This window comes from Hypanus sabinus, chromosome 8, assembly GCF_030144855.1.
Source record: "Hypanus sabinus isolate sHypSab1 chromosome 8, sHypSab1.hap1, whole genome shotgun sequence".
NCBI classification, from domain to species: Eukaryota; Metazoa; Chordata; class Chondrichthyes; order Myliobatiformes; family Dasyatidae; genus Hypanus; species Hypanus sabinus.
Window position 1 is genome coordinate 124555481 of NC_082713.1, and position 19307 is coordinate 124574787.

Here is a 19307-nt window from a genome sequence, read left to right on the forward strand (position 1 = left end):
CTTTGCCACTTTTAAAACGACAAGGTCTTTGTCACCAGAATGATGAATATTGACATTGTCTATAGCACCAAAGGAAGCTCATACTCATTTGTGGGCCTTTGAAGTCCAACAGAGCTCTGCCCCCCCCCAAAAAAATTCCTTTGCAGTGGAATATCCAAGCAATCAGCAAATTAAGAACAAAAATACATCCATATCAACAGAGCGTCTTTAAAACAGTCACAAGTCTTTCTTGCTGATAAAGATAATTCTACTTTATTTCTGTTTACCATTTTTGCTTTATTTAACATGACAAATAGAAAAAGGATTTACTACTGGTCATAGCAGAAGCTCTGCCTTTTAATAAGATCATGGCTGATCTTGTAACTCAGCAGCACTTACCTTTACTAACCCAGTGATCCTTAGATTCACTCACCATAAACAATACTCTAGCAATACTTTAGCAATATTGCTAAAGAAATACAGTTATTGTGCCCTGGATCACCTTACACTTCGCAATTTTCATCTCCACCAGGAAACAAGTCTAAACAATTCCAATGCATCTTCTATACATAGAATCTAATAAAGATATTTTCCATTGTGCATTTCTTGAGACCAGTAACTTGTGTAGATTGTTGATACAGACTGTGATTGATATTGGCAAATAGGTTAAAATGTGTGCTGAGTCATGAAGAAAGTCTGTTTGAAGATGCAGTTAGGTGCATACTTGATGAATTGAAGGGCTAATCTCTGAGCTGCACTTCTATGACTGTATAACTGTTTTGAGAAAATAAATGACGGTTTCCATTCTGTGTTCTAAATCAGTCCTGAAACTGTTCTATAGACATCCAAGGGTGTGTGTGTGTGTGTGTGTGTGTGTGTGTGTGTGTGTGTGCGCGCGTGTGCGTGTGTGCGTGTGAGAAAACAAAAGCTGGAGTGGGGGGTGTAAAATGGTTGGTATCGAGTTTAAAAGCATTGGATCCACACTGTCCAAAGTAAATTTTTCCATTATCCATGATACCCAAGTTGCTCTTTTACAAAAAAAAACAGCCAATTTAGGTTTCAAATGAAAACCCAAATGTCATTGAAATATTTCAAATCCAGTAGTTTGAAAAACTTTTAAAACAAAATGTACCACCTCCAATATAAAACAGCAATGACAGCACATTTCAGATTTAAATAAAAACAGGTCTACTACACTGGATAATTGCAGCATTTTAAATTTGTGTTACACATGTTCTGTTAAGTTGCTCTTCAGCTAATACAGCAGAGAAGTAATTTACAAAAAGGTCTATAATAAAATGCTTCAAAAATCAACTAATTCAGACATGTAGAAACAATTAGTCAGTTTAAACCTTGGTTAAATAAAATTAAGAATGTCCATTGAAAACAACTTAAGAAAATTATAAGTCTTGTCACAACAGGTTAAAGGAATTTTTGGAACATCTGTTCAAAATACGTAATGTCTGCAATGCTTGAGCTTGATCCAAAATATTTCTTGCATTTGATATAAAGAAAGCTTCGATAATCATAGCTTTGCTCTTTCTCCAGTATTATGGTATTACTCAGACTTACCCGAAATGGCAAGGTGAAATCAGATTTTAGAATGTAGTGCATTCTACACAATACAAAAATAACTAAAGCATTCCTAGTGATCTCAGGAGTACACTACAAATGATCCATAATAAAAATCGAGTTCGATAGATGCAATTTCCAACCATATTTTGGCCTCAGACACTGAAGAAAAGCATTCAGAGGGGACAGAAGCACTATTTCCTAAACAATTCCAAGTCCATCAGTGTCGCCAACCCATTCCAAACCGTAATCCACAGCATCAAGGTTCAGATTACACTCAGTCGGCTGCAAAGGGTGTGCCACATAGTTCACATACCTGACTCCCAATTCTGAACTAAGCTGTGACAAAATTATGGTCAGAAGAGCAGAGAAAGCAAAATGAGTTCTCAAAGGCATCAACATATAGGTCTCTCCACCCCACTACTGATTAAACTGAAGCAAAAGCATTCAGAAAGGGATTAAGATGCTCGATTCTCTTTTTGAGAGTACAGGGAAATCCAGGTGAAACAGAACTTTCCTCTTGGCCTCAAATCAACTGATCCCACAAAGCCAGCTCAAAACTCACAGAATATAAGCAAGTTACTCTTAACCTCAAAGGACTGATGACCAATTTAATTTGGAACACAAAGCATACTGGAAATACCCAGAAAGTCTCCCAATACTTAAAAGTCTTGGCTTGTTAAGAGATTAATGTCCTGTAAATGCCCCCATTAAATCAGAATCACCAGGGCAACACAGATATCACCCTCACAAAGATAATCCCTTTATCCTACCCATTACTCCTCCATCAATTATGTAACTTAAAAATTTAGTGTCTCACATTCCCACTGTTGATAAAGGCTCTTCAAACTGAACTGTTCTTTTGCTGTTTCCATAGATGCTACCTCACTTGATGTGTGTGTTTAAGAATTTTGTGCCTTTACTGCAGATTTCCAGCATCGACAAGTTGTGATTTTCAATGACTGTGATAGTTCGGAAAGCAACATTACCAAGGAGACACAATCCTTTGCACCAGCAAGTTAGCAGATATAGAAGGGGAGTTAGAGATACAGGGGTTTAAAAAACCCGAATAGAAAACATACTGGAACTGTCAGATACACAACACTGGAAATCCAAAAGAAAAATAAACTGGAAATATCAGGAAGCAAACAGTAACTATGAGAAAGAACGGAGTTGATGTTGCCTGTACCCGATTCTGCAACAACACGTCTGACACAAATAGGGAAGGCCAGCCATCTGAAATTGTTGGATTCAACAGAGTCCCAATGCCTACAAGAGTGGAGTTAACTTTCACTTCCATGACATCCAGTCCTCCTGAATTTCAGGTAACCAGAGAGGATCAAATGTATATTTTACTCAGTTACATTGAATTGCCAGACATTTGTGAAATTAAAATAAAAACTGGCTAGCTAGAGATGAGCATTTTCCATGCTTTAAAATTCCAATCCGAGTATGATTCTTTGAGGATTGTGAACTAAACAATTCCAAAGAACTAGCAGAATTAGTTGATAGTGGAAATGTAATTCATGATATTTATATACATTTTTTTCATCACTACTGAGAGGTGGTCCCCAAGATATTTTTCCAGTATCATTATTGTCAGAGGGAGATGTTGGGTCAGGAACAGGTTGGTAGATAATCTATGTGGATGTGAGTATAAAGCCTACTCTCTTGAATACTTCAGTGAACAAATTTATGAAGCGTTGAAGAGTAGCTTCCAAACGTGTGCAAATGCAAGTATCATCTATGGCCCTAGATGAGGGTGGATGGTAAAAAGTAGTTTTAAAGGGTGCAAGAGAATTGACGTATCTACTGAGGGGTGTGAGTGTGTGTGCAAAAACCTTTAAAAATGATGGGGTATGTTGATACAGTTATTAGTAAAACTCAGACAGGATCCTAGAGATCATAAAAAGGACACATGGAACACAAAAGTAGGAAGATTACGTTGAACTTGTGTAACAAATTGATTAGGTTGCAATGTCAGTAATGCATCCAATTCTGATCAGTTCAGTGAAGGCCTCAGAGAAGGTGCAGGAAATTATAAGGTTAGACAACAGAAACCTGGAACAAAAAAAAATAGGGGACACTTGATAAAAGATGTAAAAGATAATTACTGGATATGATAGGCAGACAAAGGAAAATTGTTCCTTTTGACTCAAGAACCAGGGTTAAAGTTAAAGTTAGAGTCTGTCCCAAGCCTCATAGGCTCATTAGGCCTGTGCTTATGCCGGTTTCTGCAGTGTGACAAGAACAAGGGATACAGATTTAAAAGTTTCATGAAAATGACATGGAGAATTACAAGAATTACTTTCAAGGCAGTGAGTAGACTTGATTAGAAATTTAGATCCTCATGTCTCCTCAGCTGCTCAGCTAATACTCTGACTCTGCTAAGTTTTCAAAGCTACAGAAATGAAGTAAGTAGTTATCTTCTACAGTGGGAGGGAAAAAAAAGGGCAAAAAAAGGGAAGAGAAATGGAAAATGCTCGTAGCACAATACCTTCCAAGAATTATTAACACAAGGTTGTCTGACACATCTGCCAAAAAAAACCTGCCGGATAATGCAGTTTCTCTACTGAGTGTAAACATTATATATTTTGCTGTAATTGCTATTTTACAACAACCTCAGTTTGAATAGTTTGTCTGCACATTGCAGAACCATCTATGTGAATAGCAGTTGGGATCAGGAATAGGACAACAAGACCCCTCAAGCTTACTCCACTATTTAGTAAGATCATGGAAGTTCTGAACCCTATAATCCCAACTCTCCCCAGTAAACATTCACCCAGTTGCCCTTTATGTATGTATGTATTTATTTATTTATGGGGGGGTCTTATTTTTCCATTTTTTGTAACCTACTATGAGTTTGGGAGGCTATTATATGTGAATTATTAATTGTTTGTATTTGTATTCTAACCTATTATGTACTCTCAAGCTTTCTGTACTTGATGTTTTTCTTCCCATGTTTGTTTGAAAACTAATAAAAAGATTTAAAAAGAAAGTAACTATTTATCCACATTTGCTTTAAAAATATTCAATCCGAGCAGCCTCAGACCCCAAATAATAGCTGAGGCAAGTAAGAAATCCTCAGCGCACAGGTCCCATCTTCACCTCTGTAGACCAATGATACAGAGGAACAGTTCCGTACAAAGCCTAATACACGAACGATGGGCCAAACTGGGCTGGATTTGGCTTGTCAACTAAGGCTGTGCACAAGCTCCTCATCCACCCATACTTGATTGGAGAAAGTTGGTCAAGTATTTGCCCCTAGTTCATGGAGTCATGTAGCACAGAAACATGCCCTTCAGCCCAACTGGTTCATGCTAATGACAGCATCCTCCCTGCATTTCAGCCCATAACCATCCAAGCTGTTTCCCCTCCATGTACCTATCCAAGTGCCTCTTAAATGTTGCAACTGAATCTGCCTTGACCAATTCCTCTGGCAGCTCATTCCAGGAACTCACTACCCTTCTGTGTAAAGAAGCCACCTCTCTGGTTAGCTTTCAATCTCACCTTAATTATATGTCCCAACTACCTAAATTTGGTAAAGATCATTCGCATTATCCATACATCTCATGATTTTATAAATTTCAATGAAGGCATCCCTCACTCCAAGGAAAAAGATCCAGCATGGCCAACCTCTCCAATGAACTCAGGCCCTCTAATTCAGGCAACATCTTGTGAATAACATCTGTATCCTCACAGATCTCAAATTGTATTCAGTTTGATAACATCTGTCCTATAACAAAAGTGGTGTCATGTGGTGAAGTCTGATGCAGCCTCAGTGGTGACCAAGTCTTAACGTATGAACTATCTGAGGTCAGCACCCAGAATGGCCCAGACTTTGACCTTTAAGATATTTGTAAACAAAAGAATGGAAATTCACTATTAACAAGTTAAATTAAAAACATGCAATCACAAAGTTATCAGAAACTCAAACATGTGATGTTAAAGAAAACTTAACCATTTCCCACCTAATCTCCAAGTCATTTGAAAAGGGTTTATGATCCTATGCCTGATTTGACTAACCTAAGATTATAAAAGTAAATTCTCCAGTAAAAAATTGAGAAACCCAGCACTTTCAGCTGTACCATTGAACTTCATGTTTAATTCAGCAATACAGCAGAGCAATGGATATATCAGCATCCAATACTCAGGCCATCTCAGACACAGTAGTTCTGAGCAAGCCCAAGGCTGACTGATATAGGACAGAGTGAACACTGTAATCCTGCCACAATTTATACAATTACATTTGTTCTTGAAAGCTTTCACTCAAACATCTCCTCAAAATTAACAAAAAGGTGAACTGCTGGAGGGCTGCAAATTAGGAATCCTAGTGTTCTCAAGGGAATGCTGCATTGCAGCTGCAAGACAATCCTGTGTGAAATCCAGTACAACGAAGCATCCTGTATGACAGAGGTACAACCCAATAAACATAGAACAAAGTCTAACATTCTTAACATTAACTACTACTTATTCATTCACTTGAGACATCAGTCTGCCTAAATATCTCCTGGGTATGAGCATGAATAAAAAAGGATAGTCACACATCTGGATGCCATCTGCAGATAAAGTTTCTTCTCTCAAAAGGACCTTTATTAACAAAATCCTTAGGTGGCCACACTCCTGTGCACACACAAAGCTTTCATTTACATATCGACCTTTACAAACAACCATACACAGAAATTCCACCCATACTCGTAACCACACAGTATCCAAATTAGAAATTAAATCCGTAGCACCAAGAACTCATACTTCATTTATGTTTGTTTAATATCTCATAAGCAAGGTGATTCAAATTACAAAAGCAAATTGGTTTTATCATTTTTGCAGACAAAAGGAGCAAATATTGCTAGGAATCATGTCAAAAATCAATATTACACTGTAGGTCTAAATAAAGTGAACTGAGAAACCAGCTCAGTCAATTGCTCTGTAGCTAAACAGAAGCACAGAAGTGACGACTGCTGAATAGATATGTGATTAAAGGATTTTTTGTTTCAGTATTCAAGAGAACACTAAAGATCAACTCGATTTTTCAAAGATCAGGGGTTGTTAAAGCAAAGCCAAGTTGATACTCCCACTTTATTATAACAGGAATAAACTCACCCCATTCAATTTAAAGGAGACACAAGATACTGCAGATGCTGGAATCTGGAGCAACATTAAAGGAACGTAACAGAATGAAGTGTCTTAATGAAATCTCAACCATCCATTCACTCCACAGTTGCTGCCTGACCTGCCAAGTTCCTCCAACACTTTGTGCATCATTCATTTTCATTCTGTTTGTTGCTGATAGCACCAGAAGGCTGTTTTTCTACAAATCAGTTCCCACAATGTAATTTGTGTTTTTTTTTAAGGATATAGTGCTGAGAAGTATTCATTTATTTTTCCAATTTGCATTTACTACTGCTGTTACCTTGGAAAAAGATTTGCTTGCCTTCTGAAAATAAATAGCATCTCATTAATTATTGCTGTATTCGCGAAACACAAAATTAAATACAAGAGCTCCAACTTACTTCTGGCAAGTCAAGTGGTTTACTTCAAGCAGTATAGTCAGCATAAAAAAAAACTACACTTAACCACAAGAGCTTTAGCAAAATATACAAGTCCCTAATGTACCAGGCAGTGACAAAGAAATTCAGCAGGACACAAGGAAAAAAATTGTAAAAACGAGGAAATCTGCAGATGCTGGAAATTCAAACAACAACACACAAAATGCTGGTGGAACACAGCAGGCCAGGCATCATCTATAGGGAGAAGCACCGTCGACGTTTCCGGTCTCGGCCCGGAACATCGGCAGCGCTTCTCCCTATAGAAAAAAATTGCATGAGTTTTTGAAGATGAAAGAAGATGAAGGGAATTGGGGATAGATACATTCTGGAATGCAGGGAGAGAAATTATAGTAAAAGATGTAGGGTGACCATTTGAGGTAGCAGGGAAAAAAAAAGAGGTAATTTACTTCCCTACAAAACAACATGGCTAACAGCATTCTTGGTTACATACGTCACAGGAAATTCAGGTGACAAAAGATGGGGTGTTACCGAAGGAAACTGGAAAGCTTATGCCTGAGATATGTTACAATGTTTGGCACACATTTAATCAAGTTGCTGAATATATCAAGTGGATATCAAATAAGCTCAATTTTTTTTCTCTTTTCATCTACATCCTTCAGATGTGATGAAAGCTAACTCTTGCCCATCAACTTCACTGGTACTGAATTACCAACCTGAAATCTTAATCTTTCATTATATATTTTTTTTAATTGTAGAGCTTTGTTTTTTTTTAAATCCTATCTTTTTCTTTTCTCCATATCAGTAAATATATGTACCAATTTATACTTTCTCCTCAGCCTGTTATTTTACAATCCTTCAATTAGAATGGTAACAGACTTATCCCAATCACTCAAATCCCGGGTGCAGTCTGCTTGAGGCAAAAGTAGCAGCTTAAGACATTCAATAACTTTCCATAAAACTAATTTTAAAAACGCAAACATGAACAGACAAGTGTAACTACTGTCAGATGTTAACTTCACATCTGCAGGAATTATGGCATGCAGTCAGATTTTGCTAATAACCACTCTCATCATACAAATCACTAGAAAGCAGCTGTGTTATTTACTCATCCCCACTGCTTGGTTCACACAAACAGATTCTCTTCCTTCATTCGAAAAGAAAAACTACAACCCAGGTGGAACTTTGTCGACTGGTAACATTAATTCCCTTTCCCCATCCCTGACTACAGATGCTGCTTGACTGCTGTGTATATTCCACCATTGCCTTTTATTTCAGAATCCAGCAACTACTATGGTTTCCATTTACTTGAGCCAGCATTTCAACTTTTCCCCCTTTTGCTCCACTGTTCACAATGTCGCCTATTGATACTCTAGAAAAATTAGCTGTGATTAGCATGCATTAATCACCCTCCCTTAGGTGGATTCAACAGCACTTACTACTAGTAAATCTTGGTGTCCTCACCATGACAGATATTCCCTTTGTTCTATCCAGCTCTCTCTCTTTCTGCAATGTAAGCTGTGCTAGATTTTTCACTTTTTCCAATTCTGATGAAAGGTCATCTAGCCTGAAACATGGTTTTCCTCTCTCTCCAGAGATGCCACCTGACTTGTTAAGTATCTCTAGTAGTTTCTGCTTTTATTTCAGACAGGAAGTCTATCAGGCCACACTGCATACTATTAGATTTGTGGCTGTAGATTTTCTAAAATGCACCACGGGATGGTCATCCTTGATGATTAAGATCACAGCTTTTTGTATAAACTTACATTGCTGTCATGTAACAGCAATGTGTCCATCAAAAGGCTATTGTTAACTAGCAATGTAAAATTGAGGATTTATCAGGAACTATCTTGAGTCAATTATTCACCAGAACCTCAACATAAGAGATAGGAGCAGGAGTAGGCCAATCGGCCCCTCAAGCCTGCTCCGCCATTCAACAAGATCATGGCTGATCCAATCTTAACTCTAGTTTTCACCGAATCCCACAAGGCAACAGTGCCAACCAACAGGGCACCATGCCGCCCATTTTATTTTATTATTCATCCCACCCAAACTCACGTGATCACCCGGGGGAAAAAAAAAACGATTTGCCAATTGAGGAGAAAAATTCTGGAAAATTCCTCTCCGACCCATCCAGGCTATCGAAAACTGGTCCTGGAGATTACATGGCTGATCTAAACCTAGCCTCATGTCCACTTACCTGCTCGCTCACCGTATCCCCTAATGCCATTTTTATCCAGGAAAGTGTCTATCTCTGTTTTGAATTTATTGAGTGTAGTAGCTTCCACAGCTCTCTGGGGGAGTAAACTGCACAGCCCCACTATCCTCTGAGTGAAGAAATTTCTCCTCACCTCAGTCCTGGAACGGCATCCCCTTATTTTAAGATTATGCCCCCTAGTCCTAGTTTCACCCATCATTGGGAACATTCTCCCCGCATCCACCCGATCAAGCCCCTTCACAATCTTACATGTTTCAATAAGATCGCCTCTCATTCTTCGGAACTCCAAAGAGTAGAGTCCCAATCTACTCAACCTTTCATCATACATCAACCCACCCATCCCCGGAATTAACCTAGTGAACCTTCTCTGCACTGCCTCGAGAGCCAGTATGTCCTTTCTTAAATATGGACACCAGAACTGCACGCAGTACTCCTGGTGTGGTCTCACCAATACCCGGTACAACTGCAGTAAGACCTCCCTGTTCTTATACTCCATCCCCCTAGCAATAAAAGCCAGCATTCCATTGGCCCTCTTGACCACATGCTGCACTTGCATACTAACTTTTTGTGTTTCCTGCACCAGGACCCCCAGATCCCTTTGCACAGAAGCACTTTACAGTTTCTCTCCATTTAGATAATAACTTGCTCTATTATTTTTCCTGCCAAAGTGCAAGACCTCACACTTGTCAGTATTATATTTCATCTGCCAAATGTCTGCCCAATCACTCAGCCTATCTATGCCCCCTGCAGGGTTTCAATGTCCTCCGCACTCATTACACTCCCTCCCATCTTTGTGTCATCAACAAACTTTGATACGTTGAACTTAGTCCCTTTCTCCAAATCATTAATATAGATTGTAAAGAGTTGGGGTCCCAACACCCACCCCTGCGGAACACCACTAGTCACCAACTGCCAGTCTGAGAATAAACCATTTATCCCAACTCTCTGTTTTCTGTTAGAAAGCCAATCCTCCACTCATGCCAGAATATTATCCCCAATCCCATGATTTTTTACTTTAAGTAATAATTTTTGGTGTGGCACCTTGTCAAATGCCTTTTGGAAGTCCAAACACACCACATCCACTGGTTCCCCTTTATCTACCCTATATGTTATGTCCTCAAAGAACCCCAACAAATTTGTCAAACATGACTTCCCTTTTGTAAAGCCATGCTGACTTTGTCCTATTAAGCTATGTTTATCCAAATGCCCTGTTACTGTTTCCATAATTATCGATTCCAACATTTTGCCAACCACAGATGTTAGGCTAACTGGCCTATAATTCCCAGCCTTCTGTCTATTGCCCTTTTTAAATAGTTACATTAGCATTTTTCCAATCTGCCGGGACCATTGCCGAGTCCAGCGAGTTTTAAAAAATTATCACTAATGCATCCACAACCCCGACCACCACTTCCCTTAAGACCCTAGGATGCAAGCCATCCGGTCCAGGGGATTTATCCACTTTCAATCCCATTAATTTATCAAGTACCATTTCCTTGGTAATTTGAATCGTAGTTAGCTTCTCTCCCCCTAGAGCCCCCTGTTTATCCAGTGTTGGGATATTTTGAGTGTCCTCTACTGTAAAAACTGATACAAAATACAAAAACCTCAAGCATTATTCCCCACCCTCACCTGGTTTCACCTATCACCTGCCAGCTTGTACTCCTCCCCTTCCCCCCACCTTCTTATTCTAGCTTCAGCCTCCTTCCTTCTCGGTCTTGATGAAGGGTCTCAGTTTGAAACAGTGACTATGTATTCCTTCCATAGATGCTGCCTGACCTGCTGAGCTCCTCCAGCTGTGTGTGCTGTTCAGCTTTATTTTCTGTGCCTATTACCACAAATGTACTGGATTCAGTATGAAAAAACAAATCAGTGAGTAAAAATAATGCAAGCTCCAGATACAAAGAATTATCACTCATAATAGCCAGCAGCACCAGTTCCTGCACACTTGTCTCAAAACTATAAATCTATGTCAAAGTAAGCTTGCCAGATATATCTGGGCCATTAGCCAATAAAATCACTGATCCAGCTTTAACAAATCTGACGTGTGTATTCTGCAGCGTCTCTGCAAGAGCCCAACACTGCTAGTGCAATTTAAAATAGGGCAAAACAAATATGATACTGCTCTCAGAAGATATTAGATGTATTCTGGTGCAATCTGAAGCTGAAAAAGATTGCCATATCATCAAATGTAAAATAGTTTTTCTCTATGCAATTTAATAAAGGAGATTGTGCGCACTCTATTTACGCTGCAACCACTTTCAGTACAGCATGCATTACAATCAGCTAGCTCTGAATGCCATCAGAATTCACATACACAGTTTGTTGGAAAATTTGTAAATCAATCGAAGCTCGCATTTTATGCAGGTTTACTTTAGCAATTTAATCACACTCCAATGTAAAATAAAATCTTCTAACAGAAACACAATCAGATTTTATACAGTCCCTCCCATCCTTGTTTACAGTGAACAGCTTAGCATCCCTTCTTGAAAACAATGGTTCATTATGGCTGCAACACTTCATTCCATAAAACCACAAAACCGTAAGACTCAGGAGCAGACTGACTCAGGTCATTTTGAAAATTTCATTGTTCATTATTTCTTTCAACCCCATTCTTCTGCCTTCTTCCTGTAACCTTTGATGCCCTTACTAATCAAGAACCTATCAAGCTCTGCTTTAAATATACTCAATGACTTGGCCTCCAAGCCATTTGTGGCATTGAATTCCCCAGATTCACCACATCTCTGTCCCAAAAGGACGTCCTTGTATTCTGAAGCTGTGCCCCTATGTTCCGAGACTCTCCCACTAAAGGAAACAACTATTAGCCTTAAAATAGAGTAGTCTTCTTCTTAGGGAGTTCCATGGATTCAAAGGCCCATTTCTATTCCTGTTATGTGGGTTCTGAGATAATTAGTGAAGCCAATTTGGGATTTTGGAATCTGCTACAGATAGGGCAATGTCACCCTTAGATTTGAGTCATTTATGGCTACAGGTATTTGGTCCACAACAGCTTTAGAGCATGTATGTTATGGAGTTTCTAACTTGCCTGCATTCTTTGTACCCACTATTTATTGTTTAGGTCTCAGGTTTCTTGCTGGACTTCTGCCCTCAGTTATCTCTGGAGAGTTGCTTCCCCAACCCTTCTCCCCAAACCAAAGGGGCAGAGAGGTGCCTTTGCAAGGCCTTTTCAACTGTGATTCTGCTTGGAAAAAGGATGTGCATGATGGTTGTGGCTGCTCCCTTTATCCTTCTTAATGTCATAATGGGAGATTGCGAGTACTAGGTCATCATACAGATCCAAAATGCAATTCAGAGGGCTGTAATTCAGCCACAGTTGAAGAAGACTCTTATGATGACCTGCCCTCACTGGAAGTTGGCAGAGAAATCCTTCTGAATTTACTACAGTCAAACTCATTCTATTTCTTGAAGTGTTCTAGGCACCTCAAACTAGTGCCAATCCAACTGGTACAGCCAACCTAATCTCCCAAATATCCACGCATAGGCATTTCACATCAAAGTTCACAAGGAAAACACTTAGATGCAGATAAAAGCAGGTATTTTCCATTAAGAAGCCAATTACTCTTCCACTTCTCCAAATTTTTGATCCAACCATGATCAGTGCAGCAACTGTTAGGATCAGTAGAACCAAGGAAGCAATTCACTGAAATTGAAGTGGCATAGAATCCCTGCAGCTTAATAATGAAAATGCTTCCTACAAGATATTCACTGAATAAATTATTTATTTTTTAAAATCAGTTTGACATGTGGACAGCCAAGATCAAAATAAAATGGAAAGTTGTGGTAAACCAAATACATTGGTAGAGAAATGCATTTTAATCACTTCTATATCCTCAATTGGCTATGAGAAACAGGAATATCCAAATTTTTGGAGGTACTCCATCAAATAAAAGATCTTATCCTAGAAATCATACTCATTGTTTAATATTCAATTCAGGGATTAAATAGTTGTTCCAGGGTTAGAATGCATTAGTGATCAGCTATGGTTTGGTGGGATCCATTGGGAATTTGACCTGGTCACTGCCATGCAAGATTCACCTTAGCACGAATGATATCAATTGAATGCATTTCATACAGCTCCCGAAAGAAACCACACAAGCCCAGTTTTAGTAGAAATCTAAGTTCAAAGTAAATTTATTACCAAAGTACATATATGTCACCATATACTACCCTGAGATGTATTTGCATATGGGCATTCACAATATATACATAGAAACACAATAGAATCAATGAAAAACTATGTACAAAGACAAGCAACCAATGTGAAAAATGACAAAAAAATGTGCAATTACAAAAAGAAAAACATAATAACAATAAAAGGTAAAAAAAGTAATAAACAATATTGACAACAGGAGCTGTAGAGTCCTTGAAAGTGAGTCCATAGGTTGTGGAATCAGTTCATTGTTGGGGGTGAGTGAAGTTATCCACTCTGGTACAGGAGCCTGATGGTTGAGGGTAATAACTGTTCTTGAACCTTGTGGTGTGGGTGCCGAGGGTCCTGTACCTCCTTCCTGATGGCAGCAGTGAGAATAGAGCATGGCCTGTCTGGTGTGGGTCACTGATGATGGATGTTGCTTTCTTGCAACGTTGCTTCTTGTAGACATGTTCAGTGGTGTAGGGGGCTTTACGTGTGATGGACTGGGCCTTATCTACTACCTTTTGTAGCTTTTCTGTTTAGGAGCATTGGTGCAACCAGTCAATATACTTTCCACTGTGCATCTATAGAAGTTCTAGATGATATGCTGAATCTTCACAAATTCCTGAGGAAGTAGAGGTGCTGCTGTGCCTTCTCTACAGTGGCACTTATGTGCTGGTCGAAGGAAAGATCCTTGGAAATAAGACTGAGGAATTTAAAGTTATGGACCCTCTCCACCTCTGATCCCCTGATAAAGACTGGCTCAAGGACCTCTGGTTTCCTCCCTCTGTGGTCAATCATCACCAGCTCTTCAGTTGAGCAAATTCCCACAACAGGGTAACAGACACAAGTTTCTCTTATCGTATTCTGGGATATTTGTGTGGATATTAATACTATATGCAGCATATCTGTGACACCAAAAAAAGGAGAACTGCAACTTAATTGCAGAGAACTATTAGTCTTGAATTAACTGAACTTGTGCAAGATTCTGTGATTTGAACACAGGCAATTGGAATGTTTTGTCAGGAACTCCAAAACTGGAAGGTGACAGACCAATATCCAGCAATGAATGATTTACAATATACTGTAGCAACTTATTAAGAAGTCCAGAGTCATTTGGGTTAGTCTATGACTCACTTTATACCATAGACTTTAGTCTTCTCATAGGAAATTGTTTGAAATGGAACCAAAATATTTGCAGTCTTGATGTCATATAATACCAGATGCACTTCCAATCATACTATATATCTGTTACATTGCTAATATTGCCTATTTCCAGTATAGAGATACTCCACCAGTGTCAGTTCATCTGTTACTAAAATCCTCATCCACACCTTTGTCATTTCCAGCCTTGAAATTTTCTAAGACACTTCTGGCCAGCATTTGTCACTCTACCCCCTGTAAATCAAGGATCCTTCAGAACATTGCTGACTATCTCTTAACAAGTACCAAGTTCCTTTCACCCATTACCCATGGAGCTTGGCAAGTAATAGTGGCTTCTGAATAAGCAATGCTTATACTTAAAATTTCTCATCCTCGTCTTCAGTTCAGAATCAGGTTTATTATCACTGGCAGCTGTTGTGATATTTGTTAACCTAGCAGCAGCAGCTCAATGTAATACATAATATAGAATAAAAAATCATAATAAATAAGTAAATCATTACAGTATACATATATTGAATAAATTAAAATCATGCAAAAAACAGAAATATATATTTAAAAAGTGAGGTAGTAGTCGCTGTCTATTTAGGAATCAGATGGCAGAGGGGAAGAAGCTGTTCCGGAATCACTGAGTGTGTACCTTCAGGCTTCTGTGCCTCCTACCTGATGGTAACAGTGAGAAAAGGGCATGCTCTGGGTGCTGGGGGTACTTAATAATGAACTCTGCCTTTCTGAGACACCGCTCCTTGAAGACATCCTAGGTACTTTGTAGGCTGGTACCCAAGATGGAGCCGACTAAATTTACAACCCTCTGCAGCTTCTTTTGGTCCTATGCAGTAGCAGTAGTAGTAGTAGTCTCAGAGTACTAGCAGTAATAGTAGTCTCAGAGATCTTGACATCCAGGAACTTGAAACTGCTCACTCTCTCCACTTCAGATCCCTCTATGAAGATTGGTATGTGTTCCTTCGTCTTACCCTCCCTGAAGTCCACAATCTGCTCTTTCGTCTTACTGACATTGAGTGCCAGGTTGCTTCTGTGACACCACTCCAACAGTTGATACATCTCGCTCTTGTGCACCCTCTCATCACCATCCAAGAATCTACTAACAATGGTTATACCATCAGCAAATTTATAGATGGTATGAGCTATGCCTAGCCAGACATAGAGAGAGTAGAGCAGTGGGCTAAGCACACACCTGAGGTTCACCAGTGTGGATCGTCAGCGAGGAGGAGATGTTATCACCAATCTGCACAGATTGTGGTCTTCAGTTAGGAAGTCGAGGATCCAATTGCAGAGGAAGGTACAGAGGCCTAGGTTCTGAAACTTCTCAATCAGGATTGTGGGAATGATACTGCAGAGATCTTCACAGCTGTAGTTATATTCTCCCTTTCAAAGCAGGCATAGAAGGCATTGAGTTCATCTGGTAGTGAAGCATTGCTGCCATTCATGCTATTGGTTTCGCTTTGTAGGAAGTAATTCTTTCCAGTGTAACATCTTCCAACATAATCTCCTCCAGCCTCACTTCTGCTCCTCCATTTCTGGGATCTTGGGAACTTGCAAATGTAATTGCTTCACCAGTGGTGATGGCAACTTGAACTAGTTTGACTATATGCTCTACATTTTCCAGCCCAAACCTTCCCCTTGTTAAATTTATTTTACAATACTCTTAAAGTCTTTCTCTTTCACACAATTTTTCAGGCATCCACCATGATCTCATCTGTTTTTTTTAAAAAAAGGTTTAATATATAAATACAATGATATATTCTGGGAGTATGACACTAAACGATGCATTGGTGTACATGCATTGATGGGGGTGGGTGGGAAATGGTGGTTGTTTCACAGTGCAGAGCTTCACAGCCACAGATATTCATGATTTAGAACAAGCTACCTGAAATGCTTTCAGAACAGACACAAGGTTCAGATTTATTTATTCATCACATTTACATCAAAGCATACATGCGTCGTTTACATTAAGAAACAACACAATCCAAGGGTGCGCTGGGTTTAGCTCACACATGCCGCCACACATTCTGGTGCCAACATAGCATGCCCATAATATTCAACCAAACAAAAAAATACCTTTCCTCTCAACATATATACGATCTTCTAACCCTAGGACAGCACACCTCTGGACCTCCAGCTTCCAGTGGATTTGTAGACACAGATATTGGGCCTCTGACTTCCCAAGTAGGCTTGTACACTCATAGACCCAGGGCTTCAGCCATCAGGCCTCAAATTTCACACACATTGACAATGAGATCTCGAACACTAGGCCTTGAACACCAGGTGACTTGCATACCTGGGGTGTTCCTGCCTAGACAGAACTCCAAACTCAGAAACACCAGATACAACTTTCATGCTTCAAGATACAACATTCATGCTTCAAGATGGCGGCGCGACACAGTTTGCAGCGGCCTCTCCAGAGCTGATGTCTGTTATTTGTCAAGTGGGGAGCCGTGCAGAATCCTAATCTGATGAAAAATGGACGTGGGAGCACGGAGAAACATCTGGAAATCTCCAGGAAGGCCTTCTTCGTTGCTGCTGTGAGGTCCGGGCCTTTGCTGGGAAGAACAGGCCCCCAGTCCTCGGAGTTGCGTTGCCAGTGGCCAGTGGTGTGGGTGTCGTAGTGCGCTAGGCAGAGTATGATGCTCAGAGAGGCTGTGCTGGAGGGGATGGTCGGAGGTTCGATGGACTCGAAGTCCACTGCGGTCGGGGTGCTTTCACTGTGTGCTGCGTTTGCGAGGCTAGGTCCAGCTGTGCTTTCATTGTGTGCTGTGTCTGCAAGGCTGAGTCTGGCAGTGCCGTGGAAGTCCATAGTGGGGGTATTCCCTTCTGCGCATGCCTCGGATGATGAGTTTATTGGGACCCTGAGGACTTGTGGAAACTGTGTGCTGGTTTCTTTCGAATTTATAGTCTTCTAACATCTTTGGACTATTTTTACTGTGCCCATGGACTGTTTTTATCAATTATGGTATTGTCTACACTGTTGTAATTATATGTTAACTATAACTATATGTAACTATATGGTTTTGTGTAGGTCTTGTAGCTTTAGTTTTTGATTTGTTGGGTGGTAGAGTTGGTCTCCTAACTTGGTGTGTCTGGGTAGTCTTGTTTTGTCTAGTGGGTTTGGAGCTCCTTTCCAGGGAACGCGCTAAAATGGTAGCACAATATTAATACGCAGCAGTCTCTCCGGACTCTGGATTTGGGGATTGCCAAATGTTATGTGAATTTTCTGGTGTAGTCTGTTTTGTTGTGTGCTTTTGTAATATCATTCTGGAGGAACGTTGTTTCATTTTTTAAACTGCATTGCAGCTGTGGTTTCTAAATGACAATAAACCGAAATTCAATTCAATTCAACCAACCTGGAGTTCTCACTGACAACAGAATGAGCACATTGATTTTATTTCGGCTTCACATTTATACTTCTAGACTTCCCTCTATTCTAAAATTTTTCTTTAACTTATTCAATGGTTTCGCCACCAGAGATCTGGGCATTCCATAGATTCAACATCCCTAGAGAGAATAACCTTTTAAATCACAGTCTTAAATGGACATTTCTAAAAGCTGAAAACTTACCCATGTTCCAGACACCTCAAAGGGAAACAACCTGTCATTCTTCTCAACTCTAATGAGCTCAGTCTTCCTTCAGAAGATAACTTTTCATCTCAGGAGAAAACCAAATGAATCTTTTGTTAACTGCATCTAATACACAAATATTCCTTTATAAATGAGGAAGCTGAAGCAGTGTGCTGTCCTTCAGGTGTGGACTTACTTACAGTTGCAGAAAGACTTCCCCATCTTTGTACCAAAACCTCCTTACGATAAAGGCCAACATTCTCTGGTTCACAACTACATGCTGCAACTGCATAATAACACTTCGTCTTTCATGTACAATGGCACTAGGTGCTACATTTTCTCTGTAAACTCTTATGCTACACAGAACAGAAATCTTTTACATGGAACATTATCAAGGAGCTTTAAGAAATCTACAGCTTCCCAATACTCTGAAACTCCAGATCATATGTTAAAAGATGAGTTCTCCTTCACAAAACATGCCAACTCTCTCAAATTATTAACTTCTACAGTAGCTATCTTGCTACTTATTTCTTTAATAATGGATCCCAAAATTACCCACACCCCTCACCAGCTGATATTAAGCTATTTGCTCTTTACTATCTCTTGAATATGGATAATAAATTTGCCATTTTCTAAATAAGAGTCCTTTGCAGAAACTGTTAGAGATCATCTTGGGGCTTTGAAATTATGCATAGCACAATTATGGATTAACTACATTGTGGAAGTCAATGATTGAATGTTCCTTCCATTAGCTAACGGTGAATCGCTACCACTTAATGCACAGTTCAGGACAGGTCTGTTTTATCACTTAACCTTCAGCTTAGTTGTATATTCAGAGCCACTGTTCAACATTGTGACAAAAGGGATATATCTCTTCATATTATATTCTCAATATTTGTCATTTATTGATTATTTTTTCTTTCTTTTTGGATTTGCAGTTTGTTGCCTCTTGCACACTGGTTGTCTGCCCTGCTAGTGCAGTCTTTCATTGATTCTATTTTGGGTGTCTGCAGTTTGTACTCAGAGGCCTTTGGAACAGACGCCGATATTGAATTTTTAAAGGTTTTGCTATTTGGGATGTGCTGCCAATGCAATATGCAGTTCTGTCCTGATGAAGGGTCTTGGCCCAAATCATCAACTCCTT

General features: G+C 39.5%; 1 protein-coding gene across 2 annotated transcripts in view; it reads right to left on the reverse strand.

Annotated features, from left to right (window-relative positions):
* Positions 1-19307, reverse strand: part of creb3l2 (cAMP responsive element binding protein 3-like 2) — a 74291-nt gene that overhangs the window by 45427 nt on the left and 9557 nt on the right. The window contains exon 1 of one of the 2 annotated variants that reach the window (XM_059977767.1): positions 1552-1703. The exons of the other annotated variant lie outside the window; for it this stretch is intronic. Coding sequence (XP_059833750.1) covers positions 1552-1593 — 42 coding nt within the window. The 5' untranslated portion in view covers positions 1594-1703. Of the gene's footprint in view, positions 1-1551; positions 1704-19307 lie in introns of those variants that run through there. 2 annotated transcript variants of the gene reach the window in all.